Source organism: Hippocampus comes, unplaced genomic scaffold (assembly GCF_001891065.2).
Source record: "Hippocampus comes isolate QL1 unplaced genomic scaffold, H_comes_QL1_v1.1 scaffold327, whole genome shotgun sequence".
NCBI lineage: Eukaryota > Metazoa > Chordata > Actinopteri > Syngnathiformes > Syngnathidae > Hippocampus > Hippocampus comes.
Window position 1 is genome coordinate 1,928,341 of NW_017806221.1, and position 22,339 is coordinate 1,950,679.

The 22,339-nt window shown below is 43.5% G+C and overlaps 1 protein-coding gene across 1 annotated transcript in view; it reads left to right on the top strand.

Moving 5' to 3' along the window:
* The window catches only part of vps13b (vacuolar protein sorting 13 homolog B), a 343,085-nt gene extending 322,269 nt beyond the window's left edge, over positions 1 to 20,816 (top strand). Inside the window, exons 51-67 of the mRNA XM_019856211.1 lie at positions 639 to 846; positions 936 to 1,124; positions 1,792 to 1,938; positions 2,854 to 3,140; positions 3,489 to 3,616; positions 3,714 to 3,910; positions 5,257 to 5,375; positions 5,815 to 6,265; positions 6,950 to 7,105; positions 7,195 to 7,423; positions 11,715 to 11,891; positions 11,968 to 12,138; positions 13,853 to 14,029; positions 17,162 to 17,264; positions 18,565 to 18,733; positions 18,818 to 18,898; positions 20,109 to 20,816. Coding sequence (XP_019711770.1) covers positions 639 to 846; positions 936 to 1,124; positions 1,792 to 1,938; positions 2,854 to 3,140; positions 3,489 to 3,616; positions 3,714 to 3,910; positions 5,257 to 5,375; positions 5,815 to 6,265; positions 6,950 to 7,105; positions 7,195 to 7,423; positions 11,715 to 11,891; positions 11,968 to 12,138; positions 13,853 to 14,029; positions 17,162 to 17,264; positions 18,565 to 18,733; positions 18,818 to 18,898; positions 20,109 to 20,369 — 3,250 coding nt within the window. The 3' untranslated portion in view covers positions 20,370 to 20,816. The remainder of the gene's footprint in view (positions 1 to 638; positions 847 to 935; positions 1,125 to 1,791; positions 1,939 to 2,853; positions 3,141 to 3,488; positions 3,617 to 3,713; positions 3,911 to 5,256; positions 5,376 to 5,814; positions 6,266 to 6,949; positions 7,106 to 7,194; positions 7,424 to 11,714; positions 11,892 to 11,967; positions 12,139 to 13,852; positions 14,030 to 17,161; positions 17,265 to 18,564; positions 18,734 to 18,817; positions 18,899 to 20,108) is intronic.
* Positions 20,817 to 22,339: the final 1,523 nt, after the last annotated feature.

Below are 22,339 nucleotides of genomic sequence, written 5' to 3' on the forward strand. Positions count from 1 at the left end.
ATTGTAACTTTCTCTGTTGGTGTACCATTTGTTGTTAATCGTGTCAGCGTGTTAATGGCTTGTGTGATAATTGTCTGTTTCTTCACACCTCACTTGAATGACTGCTTGAGGTGGTTTTACTACTTATCTTAAAAAGTGTAAAACGTAGCAAGTGGACAGGGGAACTGTCCCCTTTAGTTTTAGTAATGACGTTAAATTGTTTAGTTCACAAACTAAACTGACAGTGACATTTGATAATCGGAGCTGCATTACACAGCTTTGTGTTTGTCTCTCATGTGTTTGTCCTTATTGTTTTTGTGTCTGCGGGGAGAAGTCAAAGAGTCATGGCGCTGCAGCTTACCCAATTCAGCACTGCACTGGCAAGCTTGTGTCATCTGGCTAAGCTCACTGCAGAGAACAAGCCATTAATGTTGCCAGTATTACAGGTTCCCTTACATTCACTCATGCTGAAACCACGCATATCCATTTATTAGTACGCGTAACAATATTAATGCCCACATGTTCCTTGTCTTTCCCGGATCACTGTCTGCTTCTATTTATCGAATTATGTCTAACTACTCATTAGCTGCAGTAGTAAAATGAAATTGATGTGGCTGGAGTGAATTGAAATGCTGTACTTCCACTACTGCCTCGAACAGGTCAGTACCAGAGCCCCTTGCCCAGTGGGATAGTCCCATGCAAGTAAAGTTATCGTGCTGGAAATCAGGCCTGAGCACCTTGCTGGTGGAGTTGCTGCCTTGGGCCCTGTTGGCTAATCACTCCCAGTGGGATCTTTGGCTTTTTGAAGGAGAGACCATTGTGCTCCAGATACCAGCCGGCAAGGTTATAGTCCCACCCAACGTCAAGGTACACAGGCATCCGCAGCATGCACTTTTTAGTCGAAATGGACAGCCACGTCTTTTCATTACAAGCTGTCATTTGTGGCTCTGATATAGGAAGCTTTCCAAATCGGCGTCTACTGGGCTCAAACAAACACTGTCCACAAGTCTACAGCCATGAAACTCGTCCATGATCTAACCTCACCTCGATGGAAGGAGGGGACAGATTCAGAGGTGATAACGTTGGATGAGGAAGGATACGTAGAGGCTAACATCACCCTGGGAGCTGTCCCTGGCAGACAGAAGGTGAGGGACCTGATTACTGGCTATCGTGCCAACATGAATGTATGAATTGATAAACTCGTACAATGTCACTGATCATTTGTAATGATGAAAGTCTTTGGCAAGTAACATGCTTTGATAAACCTGAAAGGCTGAAGGAAAAATACATTTACCAGACCCTTAATTAGGTACACCAATATACAGTTTAAGAATTGGGAAAATACCTTCAAAATCCTGCCTGACTTTTTTTTCAATTGTTTATTCAATGTGTTACGTTATAGTTAAAGTGGGTAAACAATATGCAGGGACTGTCAACACCTTGCAATGCAGTTCTATACAAGTGGAAGTTTCACCTCTGATTAACATATTGTCAAATTCTGATCAAACAATCAAAACCATTATTACCCTCACATAATTTAGTTAGTGAGCCAGCCAGCTGCCACTCAAAGGACTGCCGTGTTATTGGGCGAATCATTAATTTTCAGTCAAATAAGTCTGACATTTCAAGAACAGTTCAGCCCCGGTGCCCTATTTATCGTTCGATTATTCAGATGAACTGGTTGTTAAGTGGTGTCTCAATACAAAACATACCTGCATTGAATGCCATCCTAAAAACAAGCAAATCAATGTTTACATTTATGAAGCATTCCATCGCTAATATTTCTGTCTGTGTCTGTCATTTCATCCTTAGCTATGTCAGTTCTGTGTGTCATCCACGGTGAAACATGGCATCCAGATTCTCCAGATAGAGGACAGAACAATCCTTGTCAACAGCACTCCTTACACAATACACTACAGGCCTCTGCTGACTGACCACAGGCTGGGAAGTGACAACCAGGTAATGAGCTTGAACCTGGTTCTGTACCTCAACATGGGAAATTACATTTTCTAAATAGAAAATCAACGCACTGAAGGCAGCAAAATAGAAAGTCATTTTATGTCGGGGGCAGGGGGGAAGACAACTCAATTCATATGTTTTAACGTAAGAGCAAAGTTCATGCAAGGCCAAAATGTGTTTGTCTGTGTAGGGCGCTGCTTTAGGTCTGTCCTGTCCTACTAGAGCTTTGCACGTACAGTAAATACACTGTGCACATGACTCATACACACCCAGTCACGACCACACAAATGGATTAGAAGGACGCAGCAAGCCATTTTCCATCTGATCATTTTGCTCCCCCTCTCTCTTCTTCCACTCTTCTCACCATGAGTCAACGGCACTTTGTACGGGTATTAGACTAACATCCAGAATTGGATGCAGGTTTCCCTTCTCGCTTTCATCTGCTGCTTGTCCCCAAAGAGACCAACAATGTAGTGATGTCATTTTACAAGCTTTCAGATCTCCCTAAAGAAAAATCCCAAAGTGTGCCAGTTGCCACAAAAGTACCTACTAAAATCCTAAAAACAAATGCCTTATGTGTAACAACAAAGTGGGTGCAAATGTTGAAAGCATTACAGAACAGTATTATGTGTTCCTCATCTCTTGAGGTATCAGTGGCTTTTAAATGAGCCCAAGACTTCTCAGCTACCAAATTAACACAAAGCGCAGTTGGAAAAAGATAAAATAAATGATATGAGGTTTGAACACAACCATATCTGCCCCCCTCACCCCACTCCAGACACATCCACACATCCTGCACAGTATTCTCATCCAGTTCTCAGGTTTTTTTTTTCCATGTTTCTCAACTTTCCATGTAACTTCTGTTGCACTGATTTTGATGATAGACAAATGTAGTTCAAGTTTTTCTTTGCACAGGCCTATGACGTACCAGAGACGACAGCATTCGACTTGGCTCCCTCTGAGCCGTCATCTCCGAGCAAACCTTGCTCTCTGCCATGCTGGGATCATCTTCAAACCAGCAATCAGGGAAAAATGGAGTTCCCCTTGCCAGTGAAATGCATGCTTTTCAGTTCATTATCAAGGCCTGATGCCAGACATGGGCCTACAGCATGGAGCCTCCCCGCACTCATCCGACCAGACTTCCTTCGGCAGAGCATGTCGGTTCCTGGTGAAACAAGCTCTGGGGGTGGCCCGATCAGCAGGTGGGTTCGCTGTATCGCAGACTCTGTGGCAGCAACAGTCAATTTAGAGCGGGGTACGAAAGCATGCTGGCACAGGACTAAAAGAAAGGAGGAGCTGAGCAGTTTGGAGCTTGCTAAGCAACAGTAATGGAATGAAGGAGGAAACTCCCTCTGCAGTTCCTGAGCTTGTCTGGATCCATCTCAGCGTGTCCCATATTTTCCCATGATTTTTACCATTTCTTCAAACTCGCTAGTTTTCCTTCTGTTGCAGCTCCGTCGACGAATGTTTCTCAGATCGATTTGGTGGGGCTACAAGAGGCTGTGATTATATTTGTCACGGATTTGTTTATTTATATTTGTATTTTCCAGGGCCATAGTCTTGACGTACCAGGAGCACCTCGGAGTGACATACATTACTCTAAATGAGGATCCTTGCCCTCCCATGTTGGTTCACAACAAATGTCCTATTCAACTTTTGCTTAAGGAGAATGTCAAAGGTGAGAAGGAAAGAGTCTGTGTGACTCTCCCAATCCCCTCATCTCCTCTTTGAATTGTAGAGATATTACTACAATGTTTTAACATCATCTTTTACAGAGACTCCAAGGACTGAAGTGTACTGTTGTCTTCTTCCTGCAAATAGCTCTGTGCACCATGAGCTCTACCATCACTTTTCTAGTTTCCCCGACTGCAGGCAGAGAGAAGCACTGCCCACACTGTTGCTAAAAACCACAGCAGATGTTGGCAGCACAGACTGGACCGACCCTATTGACATCAATTGCCCTGGTACTCAGGTAAAATTACCAAATTCTAGATTTATGGATTTGTTCTTCTGATAATTTTCTTTTCTTTCTCTTTTTTTTTTTTGTTTCATCTGAACAAACAAGACCGTCACGAGGTACTTGGTAATGATGATGAACGATGACAGAATGCAATGCCGCTGATAACACGCATATACAGAAATATGTTTTAAAGGGGTAATTATTTCAATTTTGATTGACATTGTCAGGGAGCGATGAGTGTAACAATCTGATCTCTTTTTTTTTCATTTCTAGTTTAGAACTGTTCTGAGAGCTTAATAATTTAGATTTGCACATCTAACCAAAATATAAGACACAACAGACTCTGTATGGTACAGTACAGTTTCACACCAGTGAAAACTACAACCACAATGATAAATACGTTATTTAATTCATACCTCTTGCAGAGTGTCGATCCAAAACTGAGCATTATTATCCTTGTAAAAGCAGACTATTTGAAAGAGTTCTGGATTTGGGTGTCATTCAACTGTGCAAGTGGTCACACACTCAGATTGTACAGTCGAAGAGGATCTTAATGACCATTCACATGTTTTGAAGTTCATCTGAGCAGTCTGATCAGCTGGTCAGGGAATAGAGTAGCCAGGAAAGTATGTAATGTTTAGTGTTGTGTCTAGCCAGCCACAGGTTGGAGTTGAGGCTGCGGCCGTGCATCTCTTGTTACTGTGAGGTCCTCATCTGACCTCTGTGGTACGGGTTAGGGGTCAAAGTTCAGGCTTGTTATGACTGCTGAGTGAAGTGTTCAGTGGGCTCTTCGTCTTGTCACATGAGGAGTTGATCATGTTGATCTGGGAGCGGTGGAGGCTAAAATCTGACACATGCATGTTTGAGCACACATCTGTCAAAAGAATGTTGGGGGTAGCTATGAATCTGATAGTCCTTTATATAGGTGAAAATCTGTTTCTTTTCTTAACTTTTATGCTGATCATGAGTACTATTAAAGGGGAAGTCAACCCAAAAATGTTCTTCACAGTATTGTGTTCTATGGGCCTTCGCTAGTCTAAATGCGGCTTTCTCATTAATATTGTGTTTGTGGAATATGGGTTAAGCAGCTAAATCCACCCGCTTTTATCCATGTCAGGGGGCGGCCATTTTGCCACTTTCTGTCAACTGAAAATAACATCACAGTTCCTCAGGGCTCAGGTAACGAGCAATCACGGGTCACCTGTTTTGTGAAGCTGAGCCATATTATCCACAAATGCAATATGAATCAGAATGCTGTGTTTGGACGAGTGGAGCGTCATAGAACATATTTTTGGAAAGGAAATGTTGGGGTTTACTTCCCCATTAACTCTTTGTTGTCTTTTGTAATTGTTGCTCAGGTGGTGTTCCTGCCAGGTTTTGGTTGTCTCTACATTGATGTGGGATATGAGAGAGGCACCTTGGTTCTTTCTCTTTCACCAGAGGGCGGTGTCGATTCTGTAACCAACCAGCACAGCAGGTATGTATGCACAGACACTTGCTTCGTCCAAGGTCATTCTTTCAACTAGTATATTTATATGACCCAAAAAGGCCCAGATGGCCTCCATTTGCAGTTCCTATGCGGAAATCATTCCTAGACGCGACATGCAAAGTGCCATCTTTTCCACCCCCGGGGAGAAATAAAAGCCTGTTAGAATGACGATGTGTTTCGGAACATGGCTCTTACAGCGTTATTCCATTACATCAACACCAAACATGATTAAAGTTTGAATAGCAGGAGATCTATGTGATTAATATCAGGTTAATGTGAGCATATGACCTCAGACGATGTTTGTTATTATGCTCTGCTAGTAGGAAAGTCACTTCTATTATGCTCTATAAACAATCTGAATGCTTTAATTAATCTGTGTATGAAATGGAGAAGGTGAATTCATTTTCACACTCCTTTTTTTTTTCAGGTCAACCAAGCTGTCCTTAACTTTCCTTTTGAGTGAGGCCAGCGTAGTGTTGAGTGATGATATCACCAGCCCCTCAGGTTCAGTGGAGCTGCTAAGACTCACACTGACCAACCTTTTCCTCAGACTGACCCCAGCATCCACCTCGCTGCCCCCCGACGTGACCCTCGAGCCTGGGGCAGCTACGGAATCCATTTTTACTCTGATGCGTGACGCCTCACTGATCGAGGTTTACTGCTTGTGCCTACAAGTGGACAACCAGCTGTACAACCGTGCAAGCTTCCACTTCCCCGTGCTGCTGTGCCAGGAGCAGAGGGGAGTGGCCGAGCCCAGGAATCAATGGAGTAACCATGACATTCCCACTGAGACTCCTGAACTCCTGGAGGAGTTTAAGCGTTCTTGTTTCCTCCAGCTGAGGCTAATCCTGGCTGTGGACAGATGCACTCTGGATGAGGTTGGATTCCATTTTCAAAACTTTGTGAAATAATGTGCTAATGCAGGGTATAGTGAACCCCTGCATATTCACAGTTTGGCATTTGCAAATTCACCCATTCTGAGATTTATCCTTTATTTGCTGAAAAAATAGCTATTTGCTGTTTTTGTGCTCAGGCCAAAGCCATGTCTAATATCAAAAGTTTCTTTGATGCCATCTGGTGGCAAGCAACTCTGTTGACCTGGGGAGAGGAGCTTTAGTTCGTCAGGTTATAGCCTTGTCAGCTAGAAATAAATGCTTTGCCGCCATCTTGTGGCAACTATTCGGTTACTACACACCATTTTGGGTGGCCGTCAGTTACAAGCAGATTTTTGCTCCTTGGTCCTTTATCCCCCAAGAATAGTTGAAGTTCAGTGTACGCACATACCAACCATCGGACCAACTTTAAGAATCTTTCCTCCCTTGCGATCGAAATCCTCAAAGGCACGATTCTCAGATAATAATAATAATAATACATTTTATTTATAAGCGCCTTTCAAAACTCTTAAGAGCAGGAATGTCTTTTTTCCCTCTTGCCAGGTTTCTCACATTTAAAAAAACATTTTAGATGTTAAAAATCAGTGTGTGTAGCCTGCTTTATTCGCTCTTGTCTAAAGTCGACAATTTCTCGTCTCAAAACTACCTTGCTTGCTGTGTCCTTCACAGGTCAATTTCCAGGTGCAGCCCGCTAGAGTGTACCTTGAAGATACATTTGTTTACTATGTTAAAACCTTGTTCCACACCTTCATCCCCGACTCTGCGATTGCCTCAGTGAAGCCACAGAAGTGTCAAGTAGAGTCAGCCCCCATCCTCCCTCAGCAGGTGCATAAATCATAACAGTAGAGTCTGAATGAGCTGAGGCAATCTGGGCCAATATTGGAGTAATGTTGTGCTGTGTAAATGTCCTGTAGGTACTTCAGTCAACACAGGCGCTGGTCCGGCCTGTGCGTCTGCACAGGCTGACTATTCAGCCAATCCACCTGCTGGTCAGCATCCATGCATCCCTCAAGCTCTACATTGCCTCAGACCACACTCCTTTAGCCTTCTCCCTGTTTGAGAGAGGGCCACTCTGCACTACAGCCAGACAGCTGGTCCACGCTCTGGCGATGCATTATGCTGCTGGGACCCTCTTCAGAGCCGGTACGTCATACTGCCGTTATTGTTGCGTTTACAGCTGAGAAGCACAAATGTGTGAGACAAAGGAGCTTCAGTGATACGTTTAGCAGTTGTCATGACTGCCACCTACAGGACAAGAGCAGGACAGTACACTGTTGCTTATTTGAAGGGTACTTCACCTATGTATGCCATTTGCAGTCGTAAAAGGTTTATATTTTGTCTCCAATTAATTTGATCACTTCATTATTTTAATGTACATTTAATAACTTGAAAACCAGTTTTAGAAATAATATAGCTGACCGTTATGTTCTTTGAACACTTCCCTAGCTAACCATCACGTGTGTAAATGCCGGAGTAGACTGCACAATGATATACACGAGGGCAGGGCAATAATTCAATATGCATATGTATTGCGACATGTGAGTGATATAGAAAATGCCTTTGATAAAATGTTCATTCAAAAAACAAATCTGAAAGCACACCCCACCTACAGCCTCGTGCATGTAGTCGGCAGCACGCGGCCGCCTCCAAACACTAAGAAGAACATAGATATTTTTTTTCATTCATTTAAATCTGTTGTTCTACTGTCCCAAAAAAATGTAGAGGATAAAAAAAACAAAATAACATTGAAAAACTAAGAAATGGACCAATCAGAAATAATAATTAGGCCTTACTGTAAACATCATAATTTTTAAGCTATGATCCTACATACGGCGTTAGCATCAATGCTACTTATGTAAATGTGACTGATCAGAAAAATGATATGATTGATTGCTGCTTTCATCCGGTGGCTAGTTATTAGCGACTAAACTGCTAATGTTTTTGTGGGCAGGCTGTGCAATCTGTTGGCTTTCTCATGCATTCCATTTGATCACTTGGGTGCGACTTGTTCAAATGATTCGACAGGTTTATTGTATTGCCTTTTTGTTTTTTTTTAATGACAAACCATGCACAACAGCTTCCTCCTCCACATCGCTCCGGAGATACCGCAAGGGGAAGAACATCTTTTGTCAAAATAGCTTCACCTTTGGAAGTCATGGCTGCCCATCAGCTGCGCGTTTCGATGTACATTTGGTCAATTTGTTCCTCTGACTTTCTGTTTACTGCTTTGTCTTTCATTTATTATTATATTCTGTTTATTATAACTTGCAAACCAATGTTAGAAGGGGGACTCCGATTGGCCAGACTCGCGCACATTTCCGTCACGTCGGATGGAGTAAATTTGCTCACAACTCGCAGGTCTGTCTCTGTGCGGCCCAGTCCCACATGAGCCGAGGCCCGGTACCGGTCCGCGGATCGGTGGTTGTGGACCCCCGCCTTAACCGACTCTTTCCCCCGTGCGTTGTAGGTGCTCATGTTAGTTCCAAGGCCGTTTCATGTCTTGAACACATATCCGCATTTCTTCAAATATATGTTTTCCTGTGGTTGTGTCATGCAGTGATTTATTAGTACTGTACCTAAAAGCGCCTCTGTAATGCACAAACCAGAGTCGGCTCCACGGATAAAAATTGCCAGCTGTGCATTGTCAGTGATGCCAGCGCTCTCGTCTACAGCAAAGGGAACATGTGATAAAGTCTTCCCTTTTCCATCATCTGTAATTGTAAAGCGATGGCAAGCTCGCATATCTAATTGGCAACAGTGTTTCTGCTGAGGCTTACATTAGAAAACGCTATCTTGTGTGGACATGAGACATTGCACACTTAAATCTTGTAGCACTTCAAAACCGTTTTCTCTCACTGGCTGGGCTGATTTTTGCACCAGGCAGCGCTGCGTAACAGTGATTTGCGTGCCAACCTCACAGTTCTCAGGTTCAGGGTTCTTAGCGCCCGTGTTCCTTTGTGGAGTTTGCATGGAATTTCTCCAGGCTTCCTTCCACATTCCAAGAGCATACATTTTGGTCTAATTGAAAATTAAATTGTGTAAATTTGAGTGTGAAAGGTTCCCCCCCAATGATGTGACATTCCTGGGTGTACCCCATCTTTTGCCCCAAAGTCAGCTGCTTGGTATTAGGCTCCAGATCATCCGTGACCCTAATGAGCAAATCACTGTATAAAATAGCTGGATGGAATTCCATTTCCAAGCTCAGTTCTGATCACAAACACCTCAAATGATCTTGCAGGCCAGACATAACTGGAAGTTGGGCCGAATGTGGCGAATTGGCCTTGAGTTTCACTTGTCTTCTCTGGAGGAAAAGAAAGGAAGCACAGTCTGAATCCCTTCATGCCTGGCGAAGGCCTCCTCATGTTTGACAGATTACTCGTGATGGATTACGGCTAATCTGAGCAGTCACCACGGAGAAATCTGGCTATCAGGCCCTACGGTATACAGCCTCTGGCCCGTGCTCTTCTCCTGTCTAGTCGAAGCCTCCACATGTGGTCTGATTTAACCCATCATTTCCACATCAGAAATTATTGTTCTGGCTGGGTTCTTCCTTTTCCGCTGTGTTTCATCACAGCCCTCATTTCTGCTTGTATTTCAACACCTCGCCATGTTCTCCACTTCCTGAGTCATCATTTGGTTGGGCAACCATTGCACTCTGGGACTGATTAGCTTCAGGATGTACAATACTGCATTTGAACACATGCACAATGTAGGCATATGGATATCATGCACATGCTTATCCGGATGTACGGTCTGTGTGGGTGTTTGTGTGTGATTGGGTGTATTTATTGTGAGTAGATATTAAGTCTAAACAATCCTCATCAAGTGGAGAAGAAGCAGCACAACAATGACATTACCAAAAACTGCGCAAGTCCTTCCAAAATTGCTGAAAATTATTCTTCTCCTAAAACTAGTCAGGGAGGCTGCCAAGAGGCCGTTCATCCACACCAGATTCTGTCATCCATGTCTTTATGGACATGTTGGAAGAGGAAGGGGCCAGCTCCAAATTGTTCCAACAAAGTTGGGAGCATGGAATCGTCCCAAATTTTTCAGCATACCAAAAGAGACGTCATATCAACGTTTGGGAAATGGTGAACTTGACTGGCCTGTAAAGAGTCCTGATTTCAACCCGATAGAACACATTTCTCATCCAGCATCATCGCGTGACCTCCCAAGTGTGCTTCTGGAAGAATGGTCAAAAATTCCCATCAACACCCTCCTAAGCCTTGTGAGCAGCCTTCTCAAAAGAGTTGAAGCTGTTAATAGCTGCAAAGGGTGGACCGACATTATATCGAACGCTCTCGATTACGGATGGGATGCCACTTGAAATGTGAATCCAGTCAGATGAGCCAATATAGTTTGCTTCTTGGTTTTGTTTAGTTTTTTTGAGTTGCACAAAGAACAAATTTCAAATGATTTACCCTGATCTTGTTCCATTTGAAGAAGGGTGCGCAAACGTTTTCTGGCAACTGTATACATGTGTAAGAGCACTGTAAATAGTAGCTCCTGGCTGGGCTTGGCCGTTCACTAAAACCACTGTGGGAGACAATGTAAATCCATGTGGGCATCGAGGTCTCTGACTGAACATGAAAGTGAGCAACAAATGTCAAAGTGTATTGAACAACACGATAGGTCGTGTGTGATGTCACTGAGCTATGAATACAGAAGAGAATGAACACGTGAGGGAAGGTAGTTTGAGGCAGTCAATACAGCTGAGATACTTTCACGCAGGTGCGCGCATGTGCGAGTGGGTAACTGATGAATATAAAATCCTGATGTCAAACGTATTTGTAGAGAGAGACTGACGCTCTCAAGTGCTTTTAGCAAGAAACTCAGGAGGCTTGCTAGTGAGCAGGTGCTGCTGGTTTATTTTGTCGCTCATAAAAACCATTGTCCAGCCTACATGTGTGGAGTTTGCATGTTCTGTGTGGGTTTTCTTTGGGTACTCCAGTTTCCTCCCACATTCCAAAAACATGTATGGCAGGCTGATTGAACACTCTAAATCAGGGGTGTCAAACTCATTTCACATTGTGAGCCACATGCGGCCTCAGTAGAAGTCAAGTGGGCCAGATCATTAAAATTATACCATACTCTGTTATAAATAACCGAAATAATATGTCTTTCCTTTGTTTTGGTCTAAAGAAGCACAACAACATTTGGAAAATGTTGAAATTTAATGACTTGGGAAGTGCAGTGCAAATCCAGCCTGAGCTTTGTAGCCCAACTGATTGGTTAATTTATTGATTGCTAGTCATGTCTCACGGCATCTGCCCACACTGTGTGGTCGCCGGTTTCGGTGACATCATATATAAGGTTTTCTTGAGTGTTTAGTTCATCCATCTCATATCAGTGCAATGAAAATCCAATCCTATTTCCTAACATACGTGTGGCCTCACAGTATGCCCATGCCAGTGTTTGTTCCTTTGTGTTATAGGCTGGGTTGTGGGGTCTTTGGAGATCCTGGGCAGTCCTGCCAGCCTGGTGCGCAGCATCGGTAATGGCGTGTCCGATTTCTTCCGCTTGCCGTACGAGGGTCTGACTCGCGGACCCGGCGCCTTTGTCAGTGGCGTCTCCAGGGGAACCACTTCTTTCGTCAAGCACATCTCAAAAGGTAACACGAATGTTCAGGAAGGTTTTATTGTCATTGAAAACTCTTTCTTAAAATTTGTCCATCTGTGCCCATGCAGGCACCCTGACATCCATCACCAACTTGGCAACCAGCTTAGCCAGAAACATGGATCGGCTGTCTCTGGATGAAGAGCACTACACCAGGCAGGAGGAGTGGAGACGGCAGCTCCCGGAGAGTCTGGGTGATGGACTCAGGCAAGGCCTGTCACGACTTGGCATTAGTTTATTAGGTAGGCGAGGTTGTAGATCGTACTTATGTCAAAGCGGGTCAACAACACACTGGGTCTGAACGACAGTGAAGCACCACATATTCATGGCTCTGCATTTGCAAATTTGTCTGTTGGCAGATTTTTTTTATATTTAACCTATTAACCTCCATTATGAATAGGAAAACTTGAAAGTTTGTATTTTTATTTTTCGTGGCCAAAATACTGTCTACATTGTAAACATACACATTGTAGACTCTACAATGTGTATGTACTGCTTTGGGAGAATTCTGAGGCTACAGTGGTTCAGATCTCCCACGGCCACAAAAGCCAAAGCCTTACATTATGAATAAGAGCTTGCATTTGCTCTCTGCATTGGAAAGCTTGCTATACAAGGAAATTGACAACTCACAATGATTTCTAATTAGTTGAGTAATTCCAGTCACTACATGAAATATGACTTAAACCTCAGCAAAATTCATCAGAATTTCAAAACTTCATTTTAGCGGTTTCAATTTTCAAAAGAAAATATTCTGAAAGCCTACTTTTGCTCAAGTAATATCATGTATTATTGAAAATAATGCGACTGGCGCAAAATACAGCAAATAAGGTAAAAAAAAAAGGACTTTTATTCCTGTACCTAGTTTTTATAATAGGTGCCATATGCAGAGGAAAAAAAAGGTGAGTGAACAAACACTAACACGAAAACGCTAAATATAAATCGTAACAAATACATCACCATTAAGAGACATTTGATCAAATTAATGCAATTAGTGTTTGAAGCAATAGAAAATATGAGCCATGGAGTTAGCCCCAAAAATGTTGATAAGTTAACCAAGTGACTTCAAATTTGGCGGAAGCAGAGAAAAATATATAATTTTTCAGAATATTTGTATTTGCAGAATATCTTACTCACCTCACTGTTTTGCAAGGGGGGTTGTCAACTACAAATTTTGGAAGCGGTGACTCAGTGTTATATCTGTGTGTACCTTTCGAGAAATGTTAAAGTTGTGACTTCATCGTGAATGATTTCCAGCCATAAGATGAAAAAGGGAAGCGCAATGAAAGATGGAAAGCAACAGTTCCGACGTCACTCGCAGTAAGCAATCATGATGATCGCTTGTTAAGTGACCATTTTTAGGAGCCTTTCATCAGCCGAGACACACGTACTTGTACCTCCTTAAAGAGCGCGTTTCGTAAAATAGTGATGGAATGTACTCAAGGTTGTTCAGTGCTAGTTGACTTCAGAAAAATCACCAAAGCTGAGGTAATGCCTCAAGCAGCCGGCATCGTTGCGTTTACATGTTCCCATGTTCCCCTCTCCAAACGTGGCCAGCTTCACTTTGCGGCAATTGCAAAAGGTACTTTTTTTGTGTGTGTAGGGCAACCCCAAACCGTGGGCATCACCCTGTTCTAGCTTTGATGCTGAAAGACTGAGTCATCAGCAACAAATTTCAAAACACACATTTTTGTCAACCACAATTGGCCAACTTCCCCAACTTTTTTTCCCCCAACCTAGTTTACTGTAATGCATTCGTAAGGGTGGTGGTCTGTGTTCAGATGCTTGTAAGCGTTCACTTCTTTAGTTTTGTCACATACAGTATTTCTGTATGTGTCAAGACTATGTCCGGCCCCTTGTCCAAAGTCAACTGGATAGGCTCCAGCTCGCTCTATTTGGGACAAGCCGAAAAGAAAATGGATGAATTTTAAAACTCACTCCTCTTTGTTGTTGTTCCAGGAGCAATAGCGGGCATTGTGGACCAGCCCATGCAGAATTTCCAAAGGAATTGGGAGATGCAGAGCACAGCTGGTAGTAGAGCCAAGGGCGTCATCTCTGGCGTGGGCAAAGGAATTGTGGGGGTTTTCACCAAGCCCATTGGAGGAGCAGCTGAACTGGTGTCCCAGACTGGATTTGGTGCGTTCATAGTTGATCTCACTGATGTTTGTTTTCAACAAATGAGGTCGGGTTTTTTTGTTTTGTTTTTTGTTTTTTGTCATGGTGTTTCACAGTCATACAAAATTTCACCATTGTGGATGGTCTCACATGAAAGCTAAGTGTCAGAGCTCAGTACAACATGCATCAAACGATTACCTGTAATTGCATACCAACAGACTTTTTCTGGCTGTTTTGGAACATTTAAAAAAAATAATAATAATTTAGACTGCCCCATGTTCTCCGTTATGTGAAGCAAGGAGACTTGCATTCAATTCAAGATAAGACTGACTGGTTTGTTTAACACTCAACACTTTCTTAACACCTCTTACACCCGAGTTGCGCCTGGCATGAATCAATCACCTTCATACTGCATCAAAAACGTTTTTTTTTTGTTTTTCTGCTTTCGTTCACAGCGGTTAAAATGCATGTACATGCATTAACTATTTTAATTGCAAACTGGCTCTGCTCCTATTTTTATGTTTTTTTTTCTTAAATGTTTTATGGCGGAGACAGCTCGGCCGCGTTATTTCCCATGAGAAAATGTTGTTTCGAATCAAAATTTAGGTCAACCAGCATCTGAGAATAAAACACGGTGGTTTTATTCTGGTTTGCCATAGTTGGGACCCAAATGGTAAACAAGGCACATGTAGGAATCAAAACACTGGTTTAAAGTAACAAACAAACCAAGTGGATAAGACTTCACTTAACGTGACGTGACAACACAATGTAGTAAATACAAGTAAACAGCCGAGACGACAAAACTTTTGGATAAGCTACAAGTAGCGGTGGGAGCTGATTGGAAGACATAGCAAGTTGACGCTGGAAATAAAAGAACCTAACAAGCAGAACAAGACATGAACCACAAGGAAACAAGACACTCCCGGTACATCCGACAAACCCAAATTCAATCCGGGCAACAAAATCACAGATCATTACAAGATTCTGTGCAAAATTCCAGTCTTTCAGCACGTGAAAGACTGGAATTTTTTAGAACAATTGCGAATGACATAATTATTTCACTTTTGCAGGTGGAGTCACTTAGGATGAAAGATGTTTCACACGTTTTCATTGGTAGCCCAGATGAAATGGTTGTCTTAACTGTGCCTTGCGATTAACTTGTGATGGGTACGTATTTTTCGCACTTTAAGGCGCTTTGGAGTATAAGGAGCACCATGGCCTATTTTAAAACTGTTTTCATACATACAAAGCACAACATTATAAGGCGCATAGAATAGAAGCAACAATAGTGGGTGGGCTTTCGTTACGCATCCACTAGATGGAGCTATCCTAAAGGAATACTATACAATAAAATACAGCTTTATTTATTTCGCGCTTTCACAACCACTGTAACAAAGCGAATAGTACATCCAAGAAATCAGAATATTGATCCCTATATAAAGCGCATCGGATTATAAAGGTGCACTGTCGGCTTTTGAGAAAATTGAATGCTTTTAGGTGCGCCTTACAGTGCGGAAAATACGGTACTCTGCCCGTTCCCCTAAATCAGCTTGCTTGTTGAGGCTCAAGGTACTTATCTAGAGATGTAAAAATCCGAGTGCATTTACTAGCATGAAGTTTCATTTTGTTGAATTACATTCTGTCAGAAAAAAGTCGATAATTTCCATATGCCAATTTGCCAAATATCAGTGATGGAACACATACACTTGATGTGTATCAAATTTTTTCATGCAGCCTTGTAGGACACAGTGTGGCACTGTTGCTATCGCTGCCATGTCCCTGACCCTTTCTGGCTGTTTGAGCCAGCGGAGTTAACCTACTAGGGGACAGAGTTGAGGAGTAAGTCAGCGGGTGGTGTATTTTGTCAACTATTGCCTCTGCATTCTGTTGTGGTGAGCCGCTCCTCATTGGAGCGATGACTCCCTGAGTCCGCCTGGCACTCTTTCACTGACCCTCTGAGCCAAACACAAACATTATTGTATTGTGTTGGCATTAGCTGGGGATCATCTACATGGATGTGTGTCATCATTCTGTCGCTTTATTGTGTTCTATAAAAGTGCACCGTCTCAGCTCTGCAGAGTACCACTGGAGTGACATCATTAATGGCGCGCTCTGTGTTCATTATGGCTCGATTTCACTTGATGACTTCACTGGCTCGCTGCTGCCACTCCGCTGACGGAGAGAGCGGGATGAAGGGAAACCGACCACACGCACATGAACTCATTTGGACGCGCACATGCCAAACATGTCTTGTTTCCTTTCCCCGTGTCAAGACCAAACTGTGATAGAGGATATGTAATATTGCCCTGGAAACGATGGAAACCTCAAACACAAGTATTTTGTCCGATAGAAAATCATGGAAAGAGAAGTCATCGGTTCCAGAGTCGAAGTGTCGGTGTCATAAAATCTTTATTAAGTGTACAGGCAGTTTTTAATAACATTTCAACATTCTAAACTGTCATCCACATATAAAATAAATCGGCCACTGGTAATAACAAAAACACATACATTTCATACTCTCAACAGTGATGACCGTGCTCAGGATGGCTGGTTGTAATTTTGGGGTTGACATTTGCATTTACTACCATTAGCATATGGGCGTCTACTGCTTCTTTACATTGTCCAGTAGTTTCCATTTGATCGCCTTCTTTTATGGCAGCAAGGGAAAAAAAACAAAAGAAAAAGCACAATACACTTGTGGAGTGAATCCTTAAGATCAGGGATCGCCGACGTGGGGCCTGCAGCCACTAGGCAGCCCCCGCGGACCACTGCAGGCTAGTTTTAAAAGGAGCTCACCAGTAATGGGACATTGTGATTTCCTCGGATCGGTGTAGAAGTGATCATTTGAAAACGTGAGCAGTGAGAGCGATTTCAAGGAATAAAGCGTGGCAAATTAAAATTCAAGAGTATATCAAGGCGTTTGCGTAAATCAGTAACTCCCGGTTTGAAAAAAGTCAATGACGCCTTCTTTTGTTGCTCACTCGGCTTTAAGTCTGGCAGGATTTCCTGCGGTCCGCTGTGCCATGCACAGCAGCAGTTCCAACTCTGTTTGTTCAATGCGTATGTAGATTTACCTCCGTGTTTTCGCAGTTGTGTTGCATGTCTAATTAACCTCAATGATATGTAACATGCTTGGTTGGCGTCTCCTAACAGGGATCCTCCACGGAGCAGGACTGTGGCAGCTTCCGAAGCAACTTTACCTGCCAGCAGAGGAGAAATCCGCCGAAGCCCCCAACAGCCACCTTAAATATGTTTGGTATGATTCCCCGCAAAATGAAATAACATCCCTTGTTCCTGCAGACAACCTCCTCTACTGTCTTGAAGCTGTGCGTTTCGAGTGGGACATGTGGGCCTTTGCTTTTGTTGGGTCCTTTCCAGAATCTGGTGTTCCTTTTCTCCCACTTACCTCTCATCATTTTCGCTGTCTTGAAGGGTTCATTAACAGCACCCCACTCCCCGAAAAGTCTGTTTGACCTTGATTCCACACATGGTAGCCAGCCTGCCCTCCCTTGTTCTCATCAAGCCATGTTAAAAGGTTTTTGTAAGCACTCTGCCAAAGCCTCCGGCTCAAAGTTGTGAGCTGTGAGTGGATCCAGAGAGATGCCTTCACGTGGAGGAGGGACCGGTCACTCCTTGCGCCAGATGCTTTGGCGCTTGATCAGTGAGGTTGCAAGTTGTACAGAGCAGGCGTGGTCACCTTCAGCTTCTGCATCATTGAAATCGGATCAGAGATGTAGCGCTGCATCACATTTGGGCCTTTGTTGCAGAATTTCCTCTCTGTGGAATGCTTGCGATATTAACGTTTATTAGAGGCCCATGTCTCCAGAGGCAAGAGTGGATTGCATTTTGTAATGAGCCTTCCCCCCATGTCGTTTGCTTTCCATAGTTATGAAACATGTACTTTTAATAGCAGCCGGCGATGGAAAATGGCTAATTTTAAATTCAATATTCCTTTGGAACATTCTACCTTAGATGTGGACACCAGAGCGGTTAGTGCTCTGTAATGTTAGTAAGAGGGGTGGGGTGGTGGGGATAAAAATACATGAATGCTGAGAGGATTCTCCCTCGTGGTGTGATTGTTTTTGCATTTGCACAGAAACTGGTTTCCATCAGGTGTCCATCAATTATTTTTACTACTGCAGGTAGCCCAGACTCTGGAAGGGTCAGATAGTTTGAGCCCAGTTACACAGAACAGAAACAAACCGTCCCTTCTGCTGCGTCTCACATCTGCTGCGCAATTGGAGCACCTGCCTTCCAAAGTAAACACAGCGTCCGAGAAACACCGCTAAACACTCGCCTTCCTTCACACGTACTTTCCGCTTGAGCGCGTGTGAAATAGGAGCCACACGTTCTGTGGACATGTAAATTACAGGATGTGTCCGGACACATGTTGTCACTTGTTTGGGTATGTTCCGTGTACTTGGGGCACTTTGTGTGGTCTATATGATGCTTATGTAATTTGATCATTGGAAACATGTTTTTGATTGGCTTTGTTCCATCTTGAACAAGTGTTACATGAGAGACTCGTACTAGCTTTGTCTCCTCTCTTGTCACAGGAAAATGCTGCAGTCTTTAGGACGACCAGAGCTGCACATGGCCTTAGAAGTGACCATCGTCAGCGGGTCGGGCCAGGAGCATGCTGGATGCCTGTTGCTTACCTCGGAGGTCCTCTTTGTGGTCAGCCTCAGTGAGGACACGCAGCAGCAGGCCTTCCCCATCACGGAGGTGAAGGAATGCCTCACTGAAAGAACAGTTTCCGTGTGCGTTGCTGTGCACGCTAAATGTTGCCGCTGTGTCTGTCCTCTGCAGGTCGAGTGTCAGCAGGAGGCGGGACAGCATGGGCAGCTAACGCTCACATTGCAGCAGCAGACAGTAGCCCGTGACACAGAGGTGAGACGGACAAAGCGTCTTTGCCCTCATTGCATTCATTTGATGAAGGTGAGCCGGAGATTGGCACGCAGATCGATGCAAGGGGCCGCAAGACTGCAGCTGCGGCAGTTTGTCGTGGTGAAGGACGACCCTCACTTATGCTAATGAGCCCGAGGCAGTGACAGAGAGGCAGATACAAGCGGTCGAAATTAGTCACCTCGACAGGATGTGTGATATCTCTCTCATCAAAGAGGGGCTCAGAGTATCAAGACTACAAGGATGAGATGGCTCAGGCATCTGGTTAGGATGCCGCCTCCATGGTGAGGTGCTCTGGATACCTCATGTGGGGAGAAGGACCCAGGATACAAAGGAGTGACTCCCTGTGTTTGAAATCATGAACTCATGTCCTACTTCGTAATGAATATATAGGGTAATACAGTACAATGATTTTTATATACCGGTAGTGTAATACAGTGCCATGAAAATTAGGTTTTTCCTAAAATTCAGATTTTTTTTTTTTTTTTTGCATAGTTTCCCTTCTTTGTTTCAAAAATAAATAAGACAACTGGGTTGAGTGTTAAATGTAGTTTTTAAATTAGCGTGCCAAAATGGCAAATTGGCTACAGGTAGTCTTCGACCATGGGATCGATATTTATCCAACATTTTGACGGTTTCGATCAGTAGGACTCTCTATTCATACGTCAAATAATCAATCAAAACAAAAAAAAAACCTTTCCAATCTGCAGATCTGTGACATCACAGGAAAACTGTCTTTATAGGGCACAACAAAGTGGATAGGGAGTGATTCCGAATCAGGAGGACTCTCTATTCAAACATCAAATAATGCACCAAAACAATAAAACCTTTCCAATCTGCAGATGTGTGACATCACAGGAAAACTGTCTATATAGGGCACAACAAAGTGGATAGGGAGTGATTCCGAACACAGCCAACGTCTCTCAGCTGGCGTGTCTCAAGAAATGTGAAACTTGAGTTTAATTTTGCTGCGGAACCAGCATTCACTTATATTGTCTTAGAGTACTGTATGTAGAGGTGCTAAAAAGGCCGAAGATCAGGCTGGCGTGTCTCAAGAAATGCGAAACTTGAGTTTAATTTTGCTGCTGAGTAGCGGAAGCAGCATTCACTTATATTGTCTTGGAGTACTGTATGTAGAGGTGCTAAAAAGGCCGAAGATCATGTTTTACACTCATGATGTGTTGTCCTCCCCCAGGGCGAAGGTGTGCGGGAGCGTCTATCGGAGCAACAGTATCAGCGCCTGGTGGAGTACGTGAAGCGTACCTCCCATTATTTCCCTCCCTCTGCTTCATCACTGCAGCTGCCGCCTCCAGTGACGCTCGCTGAGCCGCCAGCCTCTCTCACCAAGTCATACCGCTACCTGGTTGATCCCGCTTTTGCCAAGGTATTTGTAAGCAAGTTCACCATGGTAAGGGAAAAAGCCTTACGAATCGGATTCCACCATCTGTCTTGCTGAAATGGATCAGCTGCACTTTTTAAGATAACCAATTAACGCCACATATACCCAAAAGGAACAGTTTGTATTACTTGAGGGGATCAACCAAGTGTGAAAACATCAAGCATTGCCTTCATGATTTTCTACTAATATAAACATGAGAACTGTAAAGCAGATACCAGAACTCTTTTTTTTTTTTAATTCATTGTCCATAAATAGAGGAAAAGGAATTCTTGTCAGCTATAATGTTGAATTAAGCCACAAACACCAGCTGCCAACCATATATGATGTAACATGTTTCACAGTACCACTGTACTTTGTCACTGTACATAATGCCAAATCCTGCTGTTTTCGCCTTTTATAGTGTTATTGTATTTCTGGGTTTCAGTATATTGTATAAGGTTTCAGTACTATGCCTTTCAAATTATATTGAGAGAATATGTTAATAATAAAAAAATAACTACTGAGGTGGTGTGTACGTGTAAAGCTGTGTTGGTAAACATATACTCTGTGTCTGTGTGTGTATATCTCAGTGGCGGATGCTGGTCTGTCAAGGAGGGGAAGCTCAATTTTGGCCTACATCATAAAATGTGTCCGTTTATTTATACGTGAATTCTACTCTCCGATCCTTTTCAAGAAAATGACATGTGACCCTGTCAAACCAACGCGTCTTTTCCAGGGACTTAACTAGTGTCCTACAACGACAGCAACTACAATAAAACCCACCAGAAATAAAAGATTAATTCGTCGCGAGTCGTTTTGGACATAGAGAGTGTCGCTAAGATGATTAGAAGAAGTCTCCAGTTCAACTCGGAACAGAATGAGAATTGAAAAATGCTCCCACGGATGCCTACGCTAAAAGATCAGTGATTGGCTCATTTCGCTGTCAATCAAAAAGAGATTTAGCCTCAGACAGATCATCCAATCATGATGCAGAAAAGCTGAGCATCCGGGCCAGCCAATACACGCCCACTGTCTATAGACTCCCAGAGACGCTGAGCGTCTGGTGGGCGGGACAAAACCAATGACTCGTCTCGTTTCAATGCATTGGGACAAGCTACACTGAACTTGTCACGATTTCGGGCGATCCGAATGAGGGTTTGGATCCCAATAATCGCAGACGTCAACAAGATCTCTGTGACAAACAAATAGTTTAATGTATATAATAATAATGGTTAACAAAAGGTGCTGGACCTAAAACAGGGACCAGGTAGAACACGAAGTAACTAACAAAAAGCGCTTGCATCCAAAAGGCAAGGGAAGAAAACTAGAACAGAGTATGCAAAAGAAAAACAACGTATATAAAAACACGCGAGAAAAATCCAATATATAAAATAAAAGTCTGCCGAGCAGAGTAAATAGTACCGAGAAGCTGATAGCGAAAAACACGACGAGAACGATAGCAGAAAAAGGTCAACGAGTGTGGAAGTAGCAATGCAATACACAATACTCCGACAACCCTTTGACAGCCGAAGGGTCCGATATACAACGTCCCTTAATTACAAGATTGGCAGCAGGTGTGCAACCAGAAAATACGCTCGGACTGCCACCTGCTGGCCAGGCCGAACAACAGAACCCTGACAGAACTCTCTCGATGCCCAGCGCGTCGACCTCACAGTGCAGAGGTACCGAGTTCAATTCCAGCTCCAGCCTCCCTGTGTGGAGTTTTCTCCGGGTACTCCGGTTTCCTCCCACATTCCAAAAACATGCATGACAGGTTAATGGAACACTCTAAATTGTCCCGAGGTGTGGGTGTGAGTGCGGATGGTTTTTCGTCTCTGTGTGCCCTGCGATTGGCTGGCAACCGTTTCAGGGTGTCCCCCGCCTACTGACCGAAGACAGCTGGGATAGGCTCCAGAACTCCCCGCGACCCTTGTGAGGATAAGCGGATCGGAAAGTGGATGGTGGGTGGAAGTGGATGGACATATATATTTCAATGGTTCTTAACCTGGGTTCGATCGAACCCGAGGGGTTCGGTGAATCGGTCTCAG